Below are 15724 nucleotides of genomic sequence, written 5' to 3' on the forward strand. Positions count from 1 at the left end.
AAAATCAAGTCATTTCTCTGACTGTGTTACTCAAAGGTCCTGGAATCGCAGGGGCGGACTTCTCGGAGGTCCTTGCAGCGCTGTAACAATAAATCGGTTTCAGTAGGTCCTGTCTGAAGGCTGCACCATAAATCTGAGATGCTGTTAAAGTCCTTGTGTATGTGTTCGGAGGGCAGTTCCTGGAAGGGTCTTAGCCTACTTCCTGCAGTTCAGTACAGTTAACATGGGGCGAGTGTGCCTTTGGTATTTGTGTTCTTAAGGGCTCCGGCTATGGTGAGGCCAGCTGTAGGCTTAAACAATGTACAACAGACGCAAGAATTAGGGCTGCTCTGTTTGGTTATATTAACTCAGGGATTTGAAAGCCAAGGATATACCTGCAAGCCTGATTTCCCGATATCTTGTAAGTTGCATGACACAGAGTACAAGGTGCTGAGTAAGAGTTTTTGGTTCTATTGATTAAACTCAGTTATGTGCAGCTAAAAAAAATAAGTAAGTAATAAAGTAGCATGATAACATAGTGGTCATAGTGAAAAGATTCTGTGTTTTGGAGTTTGCACGTAGACTGTATAAAGAAGTGAACTAAGGGAGAGCAACATCACTCAGAGCAGGGTGTTTTTGGAGCAAATTTGGAATCAGATCTGTATTAGGAACAGGAATTTATTTAGTGAAATGAAAACATCAGGATCATGTAGAGCGGGTTAATATGAGCAATTTAATACCAAAATAGCGACCAAAAAGGTGCACTGCAGCAGTTACAGAGAGAAGAGTGGCAATTTTCCAATGTGAAGTCAGTTAGAGCCAGAGTTGATGGAGTTGGAATCGCCCCCATACTCACTTCCTATTTGGAATGCGGCGGCTAGGGGTTTGTCCATTCATATATACAGTCTATGAGTTTGCATCATTCTCCTGTTCTCAGGTTTCCCCACTCTCCCCAATCACAATACATATATATGATTGATTATTAAGTTTAGAGAGATGTTGAGTTTAAGTTATAAATTCATAGATCACTGCATAATTATATGCTTCGAGCAGCTAGTGTAATTAGCCTTTTCTTCCTGAGATTGTTGTTGTTGACATAATTGGCTTCAATCATCACAATGGAGAACAAGTGGAATATAATTTGTTGTTGTCTGTTACCAAGTTATCCCAGACAGTCAGACTTGATATCTTTGTTGTTGTAAAACTGAAGAAGTTACAACCATACTTTTACCTTGGACCCTCACCCAGTGTATAATCCATAATAAACTGAGTATGTAACATCCAGCAAATATCAATCAATCAACTTTATGTATAGGAGTAATTTCAGCACCTTAAGTAGTCTTTAAGGAGGATTGGTCAGGATCAAGAGAGATGTACCTGTTGAATAAACTCAGATCAACAAGTAAAATAAAAAGAAAAAGGCCAGACAACTGTTATAAAAGTACAGTAACAAGTATTTGAGTGATTTACCTATAATGGTTCTATGGTTCAACTTACAAAATAAATAAATAAATCTATCTTAAAAGTTATTGTTTTGCCTGAAATGTTTCACAGTATGGCTTTCCGCTTATATCCAACACCAACAGGTGACTCGACCCTCAATATTGCAAGTTTTAAAGGTATTTGGAGTAACTGAATAAATGCAAGGCAGATGGTTTAATGCCATACTGTGGAATATTCATGCACAAGAAAAGTTACTTAGTTCTCCTTGAAGTATGGCATCTTCAGCTTATGAAAAGTTGGCTGTGTTTATGCTTGGGTTTAGTAGAGGCAATTACTTCAGATGGTGGCTTTGATAAAATGAGGTGCCAACCCTAATGCCTCTTCTATTGACATTCAGACATCTCAGGCCAGTTCATCTCAGACCCTCTTCTTCTGAATGACTGATCTCCTGCTCACACTTCCACCTCCCCCTCCCTCTACTGCCTCGTGTGGTTACTCACCGACATATCAAAGTACCAATTACTGTCCCTATGACTTGTGTGATGCTGTAATTTCTTATCTAACGTAGAGTGCTGTGTCATGTTGGGTTATTGCCATTTAGCTTGTTTTGCTTGCACATTTTATCATTTCTATTCACTCGCAAGTATCCATGTATTCCAGTTATATACTGTATATAAGTAGAAATGGGTGAGGTGTGCCAAATATCAAAATATCAATATATCGTGATTCTAAATTTGGTGATGCAGTATCGTTAGAGTATTTTTGGGTATTTTTAAGCAAAGTTTTGTTCCTTATTTAGTGTAAGGAAACTTGTTTATGCAATACACATGACATATTCTCTGTGTTGATCATTATTAGATGGATTTTATATTGGCAGCAATACACAGATTATCATATCAGTTAACACATGTATCGCCATAACGTGATAATATAATCACACGATAATATACCCTGTGATTCCCAAGCTCCTATTTTTCCCAAAGCATCTGAAATGTGCCACAAAATGTTGAGGACAAAATGTGAATGGACCTTATAATCCACCAAAAGAATTCAGAAATGTCTCTTTATACCTGTTATCTTTATTTTTGTCTAAGCATCTGTTTTGAATGTTCTTTCTAGATCCACATATCAAGGTGTGTGGAAAAAGGGACAACGTAAGGGAAGCTAAAGAAAGAATCATGTCCGTCCTAGACACAAAGGTATCGTATTTTATTATTTGCTAATATTCATACTCTATCTCTCTCTCTTTCTCTTTCTCTTTCTCTTTCTTCCTCTCCTCTTCCAAAGTATTTAGCAAAAACCCTTTTATTCAGCCCCCACTGTCAGTCTGACAGATTGCAGACTGCAGGGCTCTATGGATTGGCAGTAATCTTGGGAGGCATTCACATCAAGGGCTCTGTCATGTGTGCATATGGACAGCGTTCCCATAGCAACGCAGAATCACATAGCATGATGGGAGCGCGGCAGCACCCCCTTGGGGCGGACAGACATTTGTGCATTCATCCCAGAACACATTTGGTAGACATTATAGGAGTGCATTTCATTCGCTTTTTCTGTTTTGGTTAGTGTTTTAAATAGTTTCCGTCATGAAATTAGATTATGATAGTTAGAGGAGAAAGCAAAGAGCTTTAATCATGATCATTTGTTATTTTTTATTTTGTTTTGTATTAGCATGGCCACAGAACTTTAACTTAACCAAGGGAAATTAAGAACAGAACAGACCCTATTAAAAAGTACTTCCTGAAAAGAAAAATAAATATCACTACCTCATCTGGTAGAAGACTACATTATTTTCAATTAAATTAATGTGTTTTCAGACAGTTTTATAAAAAGAAAAAGGAATTGAAAAAAAAATGTTTACGCAAATTTTATTTTTCACTAATAAATAGTAATTATGTCAATGGGACAAACCATATTGCCAAGACCACCTTGTAGACTGTGTATAATCTTGAAATCTATTCTGCTGTATTTTACCCATTACTCAGAATTAGAGACATATTTCAGTCAGTGATGTAAGTAAACACAATATAATTAACAGGGATGCACCAATCCAGCTCCATACTATTGGTAGTTTTCAGATTCTAAAATAGATGATATCATAATCCCAAATGGGGGTAAGAGCCAGTTTTTGCTGTTGATTACATTGTACTTTGCCATGAAATATCCAAAAGATAAATTTGCAAATGTTGAACCTGTTATATTCATTTACTAAACCCAAAAACTCTCTGTATTACTACATAATTGAGCATTTTAGCAATATTAATTTCAGCTACCTCCCATCTGTATTAATTAATCTTGGCCTATAGCTATATGCTGTGATGTCATCTGAAACCCAGAGACAGCTTTAAGCTGATCTTCTGATACCCGGTATCAACCCATACCAATGGAAAGATTTACTTCCTTAAACAAAAATAAAGACAACAAAACAAACTGATCTAAATGTGTTATGTAGCTGTTGTTTATCTCTAAAATAACTACAGACAACTTTATATAAATAAAAAATCAAGCATTGAGACTTTGTTTCCCAACCATGACCATAAATAGTCTTATTTCATCAATTTACACATTCAAACAGGATTTTGGCTGAACCAATATTTGGAATCTGATAGCCCATCCAGTTTTTCAGAATCAGTGCTGGTAATTACTATTTTGAGTTATCAATCACTATATGAAATCAGAAACAATATTTATTGTATCTACATTTTCTTTACTACTACTGCTGAGAAATATGTGTTTCTTTGTTTTTTTGGTTATATGATAAGATTTAAGTAAAATGTGGAATTAATAACTTAACGTGTCTCATACTGTTGTTTATTTACTGCAGTGAGTGTGTATTGGCCATATTTTAGATTCAGTATAGTTTTGGGGGATATTTCTAGTCCTTTAGGGTCATTAAGTCAAAGCCATATATTAGAAGGAATGTAACAATATGTAAATTTCTCAATACAATACGTTCACAATATGTATCTCACGGTAAGATTTATTGTGATGTTTTGTAGAGGCTAACAAAATTGTGAATATACTACTTTTTCCTTTAAAATGACAAGACTTTAATTCTGTCATAATCCAAAGAGTTAAGAGTTATTTCATTGTTTAAATTGGACTCAAACAGAGCAAAGTATCATGGTATATGTAGTTCCCTCTGTTTCTTTTAGTTATTGCTGCACCATTACAGTGAATTTAAGCAAAGACACTTGAGATTTGTTATATTGTGATGGCCCACAATATTACTGAGGGACTTTTTACAATATAATATCATGATATTGATACATATATTGTTACAATATATTAGTTTCAATATTATTGTTAATCATCTATATTTTCTCCAACAATATATCATTGGAGAACAATGACAGTATCTGATCGGTGCATCCATAGTAATTAATGATGTTGTGTTTGTTTGAATGAGCCTGTATGCTTGCTGTGTGCGTGTATTGATCTGGAGCAGGGGCTATTATTGGTCACTGTTTGACTCTGGACTGTCCTCTCACCTCATTAGAGTAACAGGGTGACTCTGAAGATGGACGTCTCTCACACTGAACACTCCCATGTCATCGGAAAAGGAGGAAACAACATCAAGAGAGTGATGGAGGAGACAGGCTGTCATATCCACTTCCCCGACTCCAACCGCAACAATCAGGCAGAGAAAAGCAACCAGGTATGTTCTCTCTGCTATAGTATGTTTACATAAGGCTCAATAAAGCCAGAACATTTACATGTATAATTTATGGGCTGCTTAATTTATGCAATGCCTGATGATAAATATGTAAATAGATTAAGTTAGATAGTTTAAAAGAGCAAAACTAGGGCTGCACCGATGTGTATCAGATATTGGTACTGATATATAACATTTTGATGGATTGGATATCGGTCACGGGATTCAGTTGATATCCCTTTAGAGGATATAAATTGGCGTAAAAAGACAACTTAACTTTTCTAATGGAGGGTCTGTCACATCCATGGAGATTTAATGCTTTATCTGGGATGTTTCACAGTATAGGCAGGCAAAGCAAAGGCATTTCCATGGGGGCAAGCTGGTGGCAGATCCTCCACTGAAAAAGTTACCTACTTTTAAGTATTAAATTATCTAATACAAAAAGTGCCTAAACAGACAGACAATACATTTTAAGGAAACTATAATTAGGAAATAGGATTTTTTTTATTATTATTATTATTTATTTTTTATTTTTTTTTTACAAAATGTGTGTAATATAATCCAGAAAACAATTGGATTACTAATTAAGTTGACAATTATCTCAGTTAGTTGGAATTACTTCACTTGTTTTATATTGTTCCAAAGTATCTTTTGTTTCTTTTATTTATTTTTTTCCATCTTCTGATTAACTATGCAAATGAGTGACTACCTATAATATTGTTTTTAAACTGAAAATGTAAGGCTTTTAATCTAACTCAGCCAGTTAGTTTGTGTGTAGTCTCACCACCTCATCCCTCTGCTGTTGCACTTCTCTGACTAACTTGTCATCTGTAGCAGGCAGGATGCTGAAAACTGCCAGCTGTTTTGATTGGCTGGGCCTGGGGAAAGCTTGATGTTTTCGCTGGCCTCACTAAAAGAGTGCAGGACGGTGGTGTAATTACCATCTAGGTGTAGCTGAGCAGTTGTGTTAGCACGCAGCAGGGCACATCATCAGTCACAGTGTATGCCAGGTGCTCCTCTCTGCACCTGCCAAAGAAGTACACTGACAAACTGCTTAAATATATGGGTCAATTTTGATTAGGTTTAAATTAATGGCCTTTCCCTTATTTATTTAAATGTTATTATTATAGTAAGGTCAGTGTGGCTGAAAATATCTGCAAGCGCCTTAAATGCCCCCTCAATCACAGACAGAAAATATGGAGTAAGATGAAATAAATTTACAAAAATATTGTTGAAAAAGTTTTAGGTTTCGCTCAATTTGAAATCCGCAATGCATCTTCTTTGTCATTTGCACAATTTACCTTGGATAACGTTAGTAAATTTCCATATTTCTGTTGACCATAACTGTGCGTAATTGACTGTTCTGGCTGTTGCTGTCATGAAATAACCAGGTTTGGCGTTGTGTCCAGGTGTCCATCGCAGGTCAGCCAGCGGGAGTGGAAGCAGCCCGGGTAAAAATAAGGGTATGTCCAATTTTGAAATCTTATTCTGTTTTTAGAGATATACTATGCCCAGAATACATCCTTCAAATATCATAAGATCACTAACTTCAGGTCATAGTCTGTATGAAGAAGTGGACTAAGGGAGTGTGACATCGTCCAGAGCATTCGGCTCCAGTCAAATGAAACTCATGAAGCTCACTAGCAGTTACAGGAGCAAATTTTGAACTGAGTTTCTCATTAGGAGGAGGAATTTATTTACAGACAAAATAGTGAAATAAAAACACCTGGATCATGTAGGGCAGGTTAATACGAACATTTTAAGACCAAAATGACAAGACTCACTGCAACTGTTGCAAAGAGAGGGGTGACAGTTTTTCAGTGTTAAGTTTATTGAAGTTGATGGAGCCAGAAGTGCCCCCATGCTCACTTCCTATTTGGAACAGCTAGCAGGTTATCTACAGTATGTCCTTTTATGTATACAGTCTATGCTTCAGACTGACAAAACAAATCTACTGTTCCTTTTGATAGCGTGAAAGTCCCCTTACTCTTACTTCTGTAAAATTTTATAAGTGATATTTAAGAAAGCCATTGGGAATCATTCAACTTTCTTATCATGACATAATTCTTCACATTATTGGGTATATTGTTGTAGATTTTAGTTTGAAATGTCGAATTATTTCTTTGACCAAGAAAAATGCACTTCAACCTCCGCTCAAAAGGGAACAAGCTGGAAACTTGGATTTAAACTGGTCCCAGCTCGACTTCTCATGCGTCACCCAAATGACAGCCAAATGTTTTGTCCAACACTGACTTGCAGAGGACGAACGTGAATAGAAACTTTTGCTTCTCACAGTACTGCTGAAGGTTTGGAAAAAATAGATGAAAGATGTGTTACATGTAGCCAGAGTATCTCTTTTTCTCTAGAGATCAAGTGATATGTTTTTGTTTTTTGTTTTTTTCATGGCCGATATTGATTGATTGATTGATTCTTTAGAATCTAGAGAAATCTAGATGGCCGGTAAGGTCTGCCGATATTTTTTGGCCGATATGTAGTGCAGATTTGGATAGTTTTTTCCCCAAATATACAATTTTAACTGATTACAAGCTCATCTACTACCCTGTTTTACTACAAATTGGATAAGAAAGCATGGTCATGTTCACACTAAAGTGTTCAAAGGAAGTGTTATGCGATTTTTTAGGCAGAACAAAATATCGGCCTGTGCTGGACATTTAAGGCCTATAGTAGGTGGTGGGCGATATCTCGATATTTTAAATATATCGAGATAGTTTTTAAACTCGATATGAATTCTGACATACCGTATATATCGATATAATGCTTATATTCAATTTTGATTTTGCCACTTCGCTTGTTTACCTTCTCTCTCGTCACCTCTGCGCGCCCCCGCCTCCCTGATTTTGTTCGCTCGTGTCTCATTCACTCGTCACTACCACCGTGAACGCCGAAAGTTGGTGCCAGTGAAAAGCTTCAAGCACCACGAAACTTTTCCACCATTTACAGACAAAACCATCAGCAGCACATCCTCATATTCCACCGAGTCGCGTCCTTTAGCCCGAAAGAAGCTAAACGAGCTGAGCTGCATGAGAAGTCCGCTGTTTATGCAAATGAGCCATGCGCTTAAGTTTCGTTTCTGTAAAATGTAAACACACGTGCGCAAAACTGCATTAAACACATTATTATCTCAAACAGACTGATGTGACTCGTAGTCGTTATGCTTTATATATTGTTAAGTTTAGCAATGTAAAGTTTATTTATGCAGAAGATTTGAATGAATAATCTGTTGCAGTGTCACTTGTGCAACAGTGTTTGGAAACGTTGGGTTTGATCTGCAGTGGATTGTGGGAAACCTCAGAGCTCCTTACTGCTGGATAAGAACATGGATCTATTAAAATAAGGAACATCCTGAGCTTCTTCTTCTAAAGGAGCTCATGGTTATGGTTATGGTTTGGATAACAGAGTTAATGCAAAGATGAGCTTGTGTTGAGTTGTTTTATTTATGAATGAAAAGAAGGAAATATGTATTATTTCTTTTATTTTACAGTTAAATTATTATTTATGTAATTAGAGTTTTTGTAATCTTAAATGTTCCTATATGAACTGCTGACCTCTTACACTTCAATTTTAAAAAAAGGACCTTGTGGAATTTGGCATATTTGTTTTTGCCGTTTTCAGTTTTAGGGGGTTATTTTTTCTTGAACATATATCGAGATATATATCGTATATCGAGATATAGCAAAATATATCGAGATATATTTTTTGATCCATATCGCCCAGCCCTAGCCTATAGCCAGTATGCTAAAAAGTCCAAATACTGGCCAGCAAATATATCTCATCTGTGTCAACTTTTCTCCATGAACATTGTTCTTAATATGGGTTAGGGTAATAGCTGAAACTCCAACAGCTATAGACATTCAGAGGTATGTATCATTCTTGATCAAAACTATATCAATGTAATCTTTATTATGGTATTACTTCTAACTGTAAACAAACAGACATCCAGACAGCCAGCGTCCTGACCTAACTCCTACCTCACGAGGGCAGCTTCAGGGACCGGTACTTTGCATTCGCACAAACTCCAGCACTTCCTCTGTGCCGCAGGCTCCATTCCTGACTGACTCCTGACCACTTCCCCTTGAACCAGAGTAGAGCTCAGCTAGAACCTCGCTCTCTTTGGCAGACTCTTGTTCAGTGTATTTCATAGTGTTTTATTTCTCAAGTTTCTGTCTGACTGGAAGACTGACCTATTGCCTCCCACATGAGAACTGACCAAAACTAACAATGGTGCGGATGAGTGAGAGAGTGAGGAGTGTGATGAGGAGAAAACTTATATCTGTGAGGAGTTTAGTGGAATCCACTGGCAGTGTACAGATGTCCTCAAGGCTGTTTGCACAAGCACTAACCTTGGTCAGGTCATCAGCTAGTTTCTATGTCTGGAAAAAGTGTTTCAAATTTGACCTTAGAGTAGCAGTACCAATGGGTTTTTATTGTAAGCCGTAGAGAAGCAGAAAAGTGTTCTTGCGTCCAAAGAACACATAGAGGGGATAAGAAGGGTGGATCAAAGGCACATTTCCTTTACTTTATTAAATAAAGCCAGACATCGATACCTATCACACATCTCACTTAACCTGTGCTCTTGTGAAAGAGAAGTCACGGCCACTGTAGTGTCCGGAGCAGCACTCACGCAACAGTCCTGTGTTTTCATGATTTTAATCACTCACATTTCCTCTTCACCTGTCTTCTGCTGGCATTAGCGCCCTCTTTGGGTAAAGATAATCATTCATGTTCTTTTAATAGATAACAAACTGTTGCTGTCACTTTGCATGAGTTTATGAGATTTGTGTTTTAACCACACAGTAATCTTATTTATCCAGTATTACAGTGCAATTACAGAATAAAGAAAGAACTAATGTCATAACCATGATCTAGACAAACTGTGTGCATGTGGTTCTGTCAGTTCATATTGAGTCTGGAGCAAAATTTTGCATAAAATTGTCCTGTTCTTCACAAGCATTACAAAGGTCACTGTGTTGGCAGGTTAGACCTAGTTCATTTATCTGTTTCTGTCCATGCAGTTCACAGGCTGTGGAGCTCAGTGGTGGGTGGTCCTGAGACCACATCCCTCTGGAACCAGAAGTGGTTTGTTTGTGCCTTTCCCAGAACAATGCAGTGAGACTGGAGCACCGGACCTTTGATCCCACTCAAAGTCTATATTCTCCACATTATTTAAAGGAACAGGCTCATTCAGTCTGTTGTTGAGGTAATTAAAGCTTGAGGAGGAGATGACAGACAGGTGATGAAAGCTTTCACCTTTCTGCAGCTTGACAATGTTTCAGTTATTTTTTTTAAAAGTCTGGATAATGGGTGCATTTACACTGAACACACACGAGTCTCATATATGGCAGGTAGACTTTCTAGAAAAAGCTGAGTTCAGCGTTCTCTTAAATCAGTCCATTCTTCACTGAGCTCTGGCTCCTGCTGCTCTGCTTGTCCTGTGCCGTGTTTCCCTCCGCACTGACCTACATTTCTGAAGCCCTCAGAGAGCTTCGCTGAAACGTGATAGAATTGTAAGGCCAAGCACATATGGGACTGATCAAGGGTGCATTTCTTTGGTCGGAGCAATTCATGCTGCTTGCCCTTCACTGGCAGCCAAAAGCGGAGTGGCACTGTTCCCGAGATCCAGTGTTTGGATAACACACTCGGCATATGTGAGTCTGTGAATGGGCGTGTCCCTGTAGGATTCCTCTGTGTGCATGTCTAATGTCTAACTATGTGTACTTTTAATGTAAGCCCATTTGTCTAAAGGACTAAGTGCTGCCTGCTAGGACTTTTGTTGCTGCTTTAGTTTAATGGCAGTGTCCACTTATATTTGAATATTTAAATAAAAGTATTATATCTGCAAGTGCTTTTAACAATATATTTTTTAAATGTTTCTACGATCTTGGCTTACTTACTTTCAGAATTCTTTTTACTATGGAATTTTGGCAGTATTTTCTAAAACAGGTGCACAGCTGAAGAGTGGTTTGCACTTCTTCCTATTAGACTGACGTTTTGGACCAATATAGGCAGGGCGCACCTCTAACTACTGTTTATATATAGTAGATGTGGGTTTAAATGTGTTAATAAAATCTAAATAGAGTGAAAAAAATTAGTAACAATAACTGCCTGTGAAAGAGTCTATGCCCTCAGATCACTTGAGGGTAGGCCAACAACAAAATTTGAAGTTTTATATACTGAAGTAAATATAGGTGATAAACAATAATACTGAAACTAATTTATGGCACTAACACAATAATCCAAGAGCAGATTTAAACCACAAAAGCTAATTCAAAATATTGTTTAAAAAATCATGAACTGCAATACATAAACAGCAGAATAAAACACTTTAGTTAGTTTGCATCTGTAATGAGTCACACACATTATTCATTTAACCTCCTACAACTCAGATTTTATTGTATAGTCAAAAATAATCAAACTAAATCCCATTAATGCAAAAGAAACATACACATGATAAATACTGACTCCCAGAAAATATCGTATTGAACAATAAGTCGATATAGGCATACAATATTGTACATGCTTGTTAGAATATGCAGCACAGTCCTACCAGGTGCAGGTAAAATAAAAAATACCAGTTCATTTGGACCCCCCAGTACAGAACCACAGACACAGAGCAAAAAAGAGAAAAATATATATAAATTTGAGAAGAACGTGCTTGCGCTGACAGGTCATGTTGTGTGATTTTTATCTGACAGCCAAAACCATTCCCCTTTCCCCACAGAACATTTAACAGCATGCGTTTGGTGTACCGTACATTGCACGCTGCACCTTGTATCGATTATGCTCTTATGATTTATTTGACCTGGCAGCCTGCGTGCCACATTCTACCACCCTCCACTAAATAAAACCTTGTTATGTCTGAACGTCAATGCATATAAGTCTAAGTAATAGCCCCTCCCTATTCAGTGTTTTTACTCCATGTCCAGCTGGAGCCAATCGCGAGCATAGCATAAAGGTGATAAAAGCTACTGTGCTGTGCGTGCTAGCCTTTTTATATTGTAGACAGTAATTGCTACGCTTCACTTTTTCATGACAGTTTAATGATAAGCCTTCCAACTTCGTGCTGCTGCAGTGTTCTGGCGGGCAGCGTTTTTTGACTCAAATTGAAAATATTTGTAGATGTCAGTGTCACCCAGTTGTTTTGCGTTTCACTGACGTTGCACACCCACACTTTGGGGCGACAGTTGGTAGGGCGTTTGTCCACTGATCCGAAGGCTGGGAGTTCAAATCCTGCTCTCGACATAAAAGCGTCATCGGTTGAGCACGCAGATCCACTGTGATACCAGCTGACACAGATGAATGCTGCTGTTGTTGCGTCCTTGGGCAAGACACTTAACTCCGCCCCTAGGATTACATTCATACCATACTCCATACAACTCACCATTATTTAACAGATAACCCTATGTCCTGTCAATCATAACATCCTCCTTGCACTATTTTTTTTATGAACTCTCTATATTGCTGAGATATTTTAATTACTTCTTTCATTTTTACTTTACATATACATTTATATAATTATGCCTTATTTGTCTGTCTCTTGCTATTTTTGCTACTTATTTAGAATGTATTATTACCATTTATATTTTTTCTCTTTGTTACTGTATTATATTGTGATGTGTGAGCTACTGTATCCAAGTAATTTCCCTTTTGGGTCAAGTAAGTCTAAGGCTAAGTGTCTGCGTACATTGGCGTATGAACGTGTGCGTGGATGGGTGAGCGTTTCCTTTATGTAAACTGCTCTGAGTGTCTTGAAGATGAAAAAGCGCTATATAAAAATGTAATCATGACCATGTGACCATTTCTGTTTTCTGTCATAGGAGCTCCTTCCACTGGTTTTGTCATTTGAACTTCCAGCCATCATGCAGGCAGACCCCAGCTCGCCCACTGTCCAGCACATCTCTCAAACCTACAACCTCACCGTGTCCTTCAAGCCCCCCACCCGCCTCTACAGAGCGACTGGAGTGGTACGCGGGTCACAGAATAACGCCAATGCAGTCAAGGTACACAATTACTCTACTCCTATTTTCTGTGCAGCTTTTGTGTGTCGTTATATAATATTTATAAACCTTATTCAGAAACACTGGTATATCTTTGATGTTATTTGCATAGTCCGTTTGTATTGGTTTGAGGTAGGCCTGTCACAATAACACATTTGTGATAGTGTGATATATTGCTGAAGTAAATATAGAAAATAAATGATTGAAACAAATTTATTCCACTGACACAAAAACTCAAGAGCAGATTTAAACCACAAAAATTATTCAAAATCTACAATATCATTAAAAAAAATCATGAGCTCCAACAAATAAATGGCCAAATGAAACACTTTAGTGCTTAGTTTGCATCTGTAATGATTCATAGAAGTTATTTATTCAACCTTTTACGGCTCAAATCTCATCATAGCCAAAAAAATAACCACAAATTTCCCAGAAGTGCAAAGAAAAAGTCCCCATGATAAATATTGACTACGAAAAAATATAGTTCCAGCTTTCATATACTGAACGATAAGTCGATATAGTAATTATCGTGACAGGCCTAGTTTGAGGTTTCACACTTTGGGCTGTTTTAAACAGCACTCTGTTCTGTTACTGCTAATCACTGTAGCCGCAGTCTTTCTGTGTAGCCCTTAAATAGGCATTACGCTGGGTAGTGGAGACTTCCTGATAGAATTACACAATTAATTGCACTAAATTCACTAAGGCTGAAATTATTTAAGTAGCAGGCTCTGTCCACAACAGCACCCGGCCTTTTCTGTCTCTAGAGCAGTGATCATTTCCGCCCCAGTTCTATCTCTGGGGTTTTTGCAGTTGCTCTGGACAGTGGATAGATTTCAGTGACAACTAAGAATGTCAAGATTAACCAGTTTTCCATCTACCGTGAATACTTCTGGCCTTTAGCTCCGTGGTTTGTTTTGCTGTCTGGTTGTTAACAGAAAGAAAAAAGAGAATGTGCTAACTTCAGCCACAGCTTGTTAGCATTAAAGGGCCAGAGCCCAGTATTCACACATGGGAATTGAATCAGTTTCAGAAGCTAGATCATTCTTTATTTTGCCTCTGTTTAATGTTTTAACAGCGCAATAGCCTACAACAGTTAGGTGTACATTAGAAGGAGGCTTAACATGACATCCAGCTATCAGCACCGCCACAGTATTTTTCCTCACAGTAATTGTAACTCAAAAAATTGTATCTTGGGACATCCCCAGTGACAACATGTTAACAATTAATACTGTGAAAGTTTGATGTTAATTTGTATGAAGTGGCTAGCCTAAGGACACAACAGCTACAGTGGGGCTACCTGCTATTCCCAACAGTCTCCCATCAGAAGTACTATCCAGGCCCAGGCTTGTTTAGCTTCTGAGATCTGACAATATTGGGCATTCACAAGAAGCAGCAGCATGGCTACAATTTACTTTGAACTTGTGTAGCTTTATGATACTTTATCTCTGTGTCTTCTACACTTCTCTAGTTGCTTTTCTCAGATGATACCTTTTCACTCCTCCCCGCAGTGACCAACTGTCAGAGAGAGTTTCTTATAGTCTGACATTGGAAGCCTCACTGACCCTGTCAGTATTTCAGACTTTTGAATCTATCAAAACTTTCATTTCATTTCAGCTGGATGACTTCTCTCCACTTGCAGCCATCTGTGTGCTGTTTTTGTATGTGTTAAACCCTTTCCCAAGCCTCCTCCTTTCTCTTTTTGTGTTGACTTTAAACTGGTTTGCTCCTTGAGAATAGTAATCATCATACTGCATATACACATGTCTAAGCTGTGGCATTTGGCTGAGCTGTGGTTTGGGAAACGCAGCCCAAGAATCTTCTTATTGTCTCTGCCAGTTAATACCCCACTTTACTTTACAAGTCTCTGTTTAGTTTGCCAGACACTGCATTTGTGTACATTATACTTGCATTCATTCACGCTCTGGTCTTACTGTGGCCTACATTAGAACATACTTTCATGTGTGTACAGTAAATGACAGTTTGGTTGTGGAGGCTGGCACTTCTCTGCTCTTGTGGTGGGTCTGAGGGGTCAGTCATTGGGAGCAGTGTTGTCAGGAGGCCAGAGGATTACAGGAATGTTTGGTGTGAGACCCTCCAAACACCTCTGAGGAGAGCCAAACTCTGTGAAGGACTGGCCACAGCATGGACTACTCTGCCATGTTGGAAATGCCTCATTTGTAAGGCCAAGTGACGGCTTACAGAACCACATTTGGACAAAGAGAAAAGACTGTAGTAGTACAATGGAAAATGTCATGTTATTTTATGAAAAGTTGTTCTTCCTCCCATTCTCTTTTTAAATGTAGCGTTTCAGACATTGACGATGCTTTTTTATTGTTGACAGAATATTTGTATATACATTGAATCAAACAATTTTATTTCAATTTGGAGGTTAACACTGCTCTGGTACATGATAGAAAAGCACAAACAGCAAAATACATTTTTTATGGTACCTTTATATGGTAATATTGTTTTATGTGTAAAGTGTAAATGTGTTAATATATTATGAACACCTACATGTCTGCTAATTAGAGCTTAATTGATCGCTTGATGGAGTCTAAGTTGACCAAAATGTATTGTATTTATTTTATTGATACTACAATGACTTTTACATCCATTCTGGTAATAGTTAATA

At 37.8% G+C, this 15724-nt stretch overlaps 1 protein-coding gene across 1 annotated transcript in view; it reads left to right on the forward strand.

The window, feature by feature from the left end:
• The window catches only part of LOC110156966 (protein bicaudal C homolog 1), an 81247-nt gene that overhangs the window by 42669 nt on the left and 22854 nt on the right, over window positions 1-15724 (forward strand). The window contains exons 4-7 of the mRNA XM_055162640.1: window positions 2542-2621; window positions 4922-5080; window positions 6487-6540; window positions 12913-13095. Coding sequence (XP_055018615.1) covers window positions 2542-2621; window positions 4922-5080; window positions 6487-6540; window positions 12913-13095 — 476 coding nt within the window. The remainder of the gene's footprint in view (window positions 1-2541; window positions 2622-4921; window positions 5081-6486; window positions 6541-12912; window positions 13096-15724) is intronic.

Source organism: Boleophthalmus pectinirostris, unplaced genomic scaffold (genome assembly GCF_026225935.1).
Source record: "Boleophthalmus pectinirostris isolate CB_2022bp ecotype Guang Dong unplaced genomic scaffold, ASM2622593v1 HiC_scaffold_5, whole genome shotgun sequence".
In the NCBI taxonomy this organism is placed as follows: Eukaryota; Metazoa; Chordata; class Actinopteri; order Gobiiformes; family Gobiidae; genus Boleophthalmus; species Boleophthalmus pectinirostris.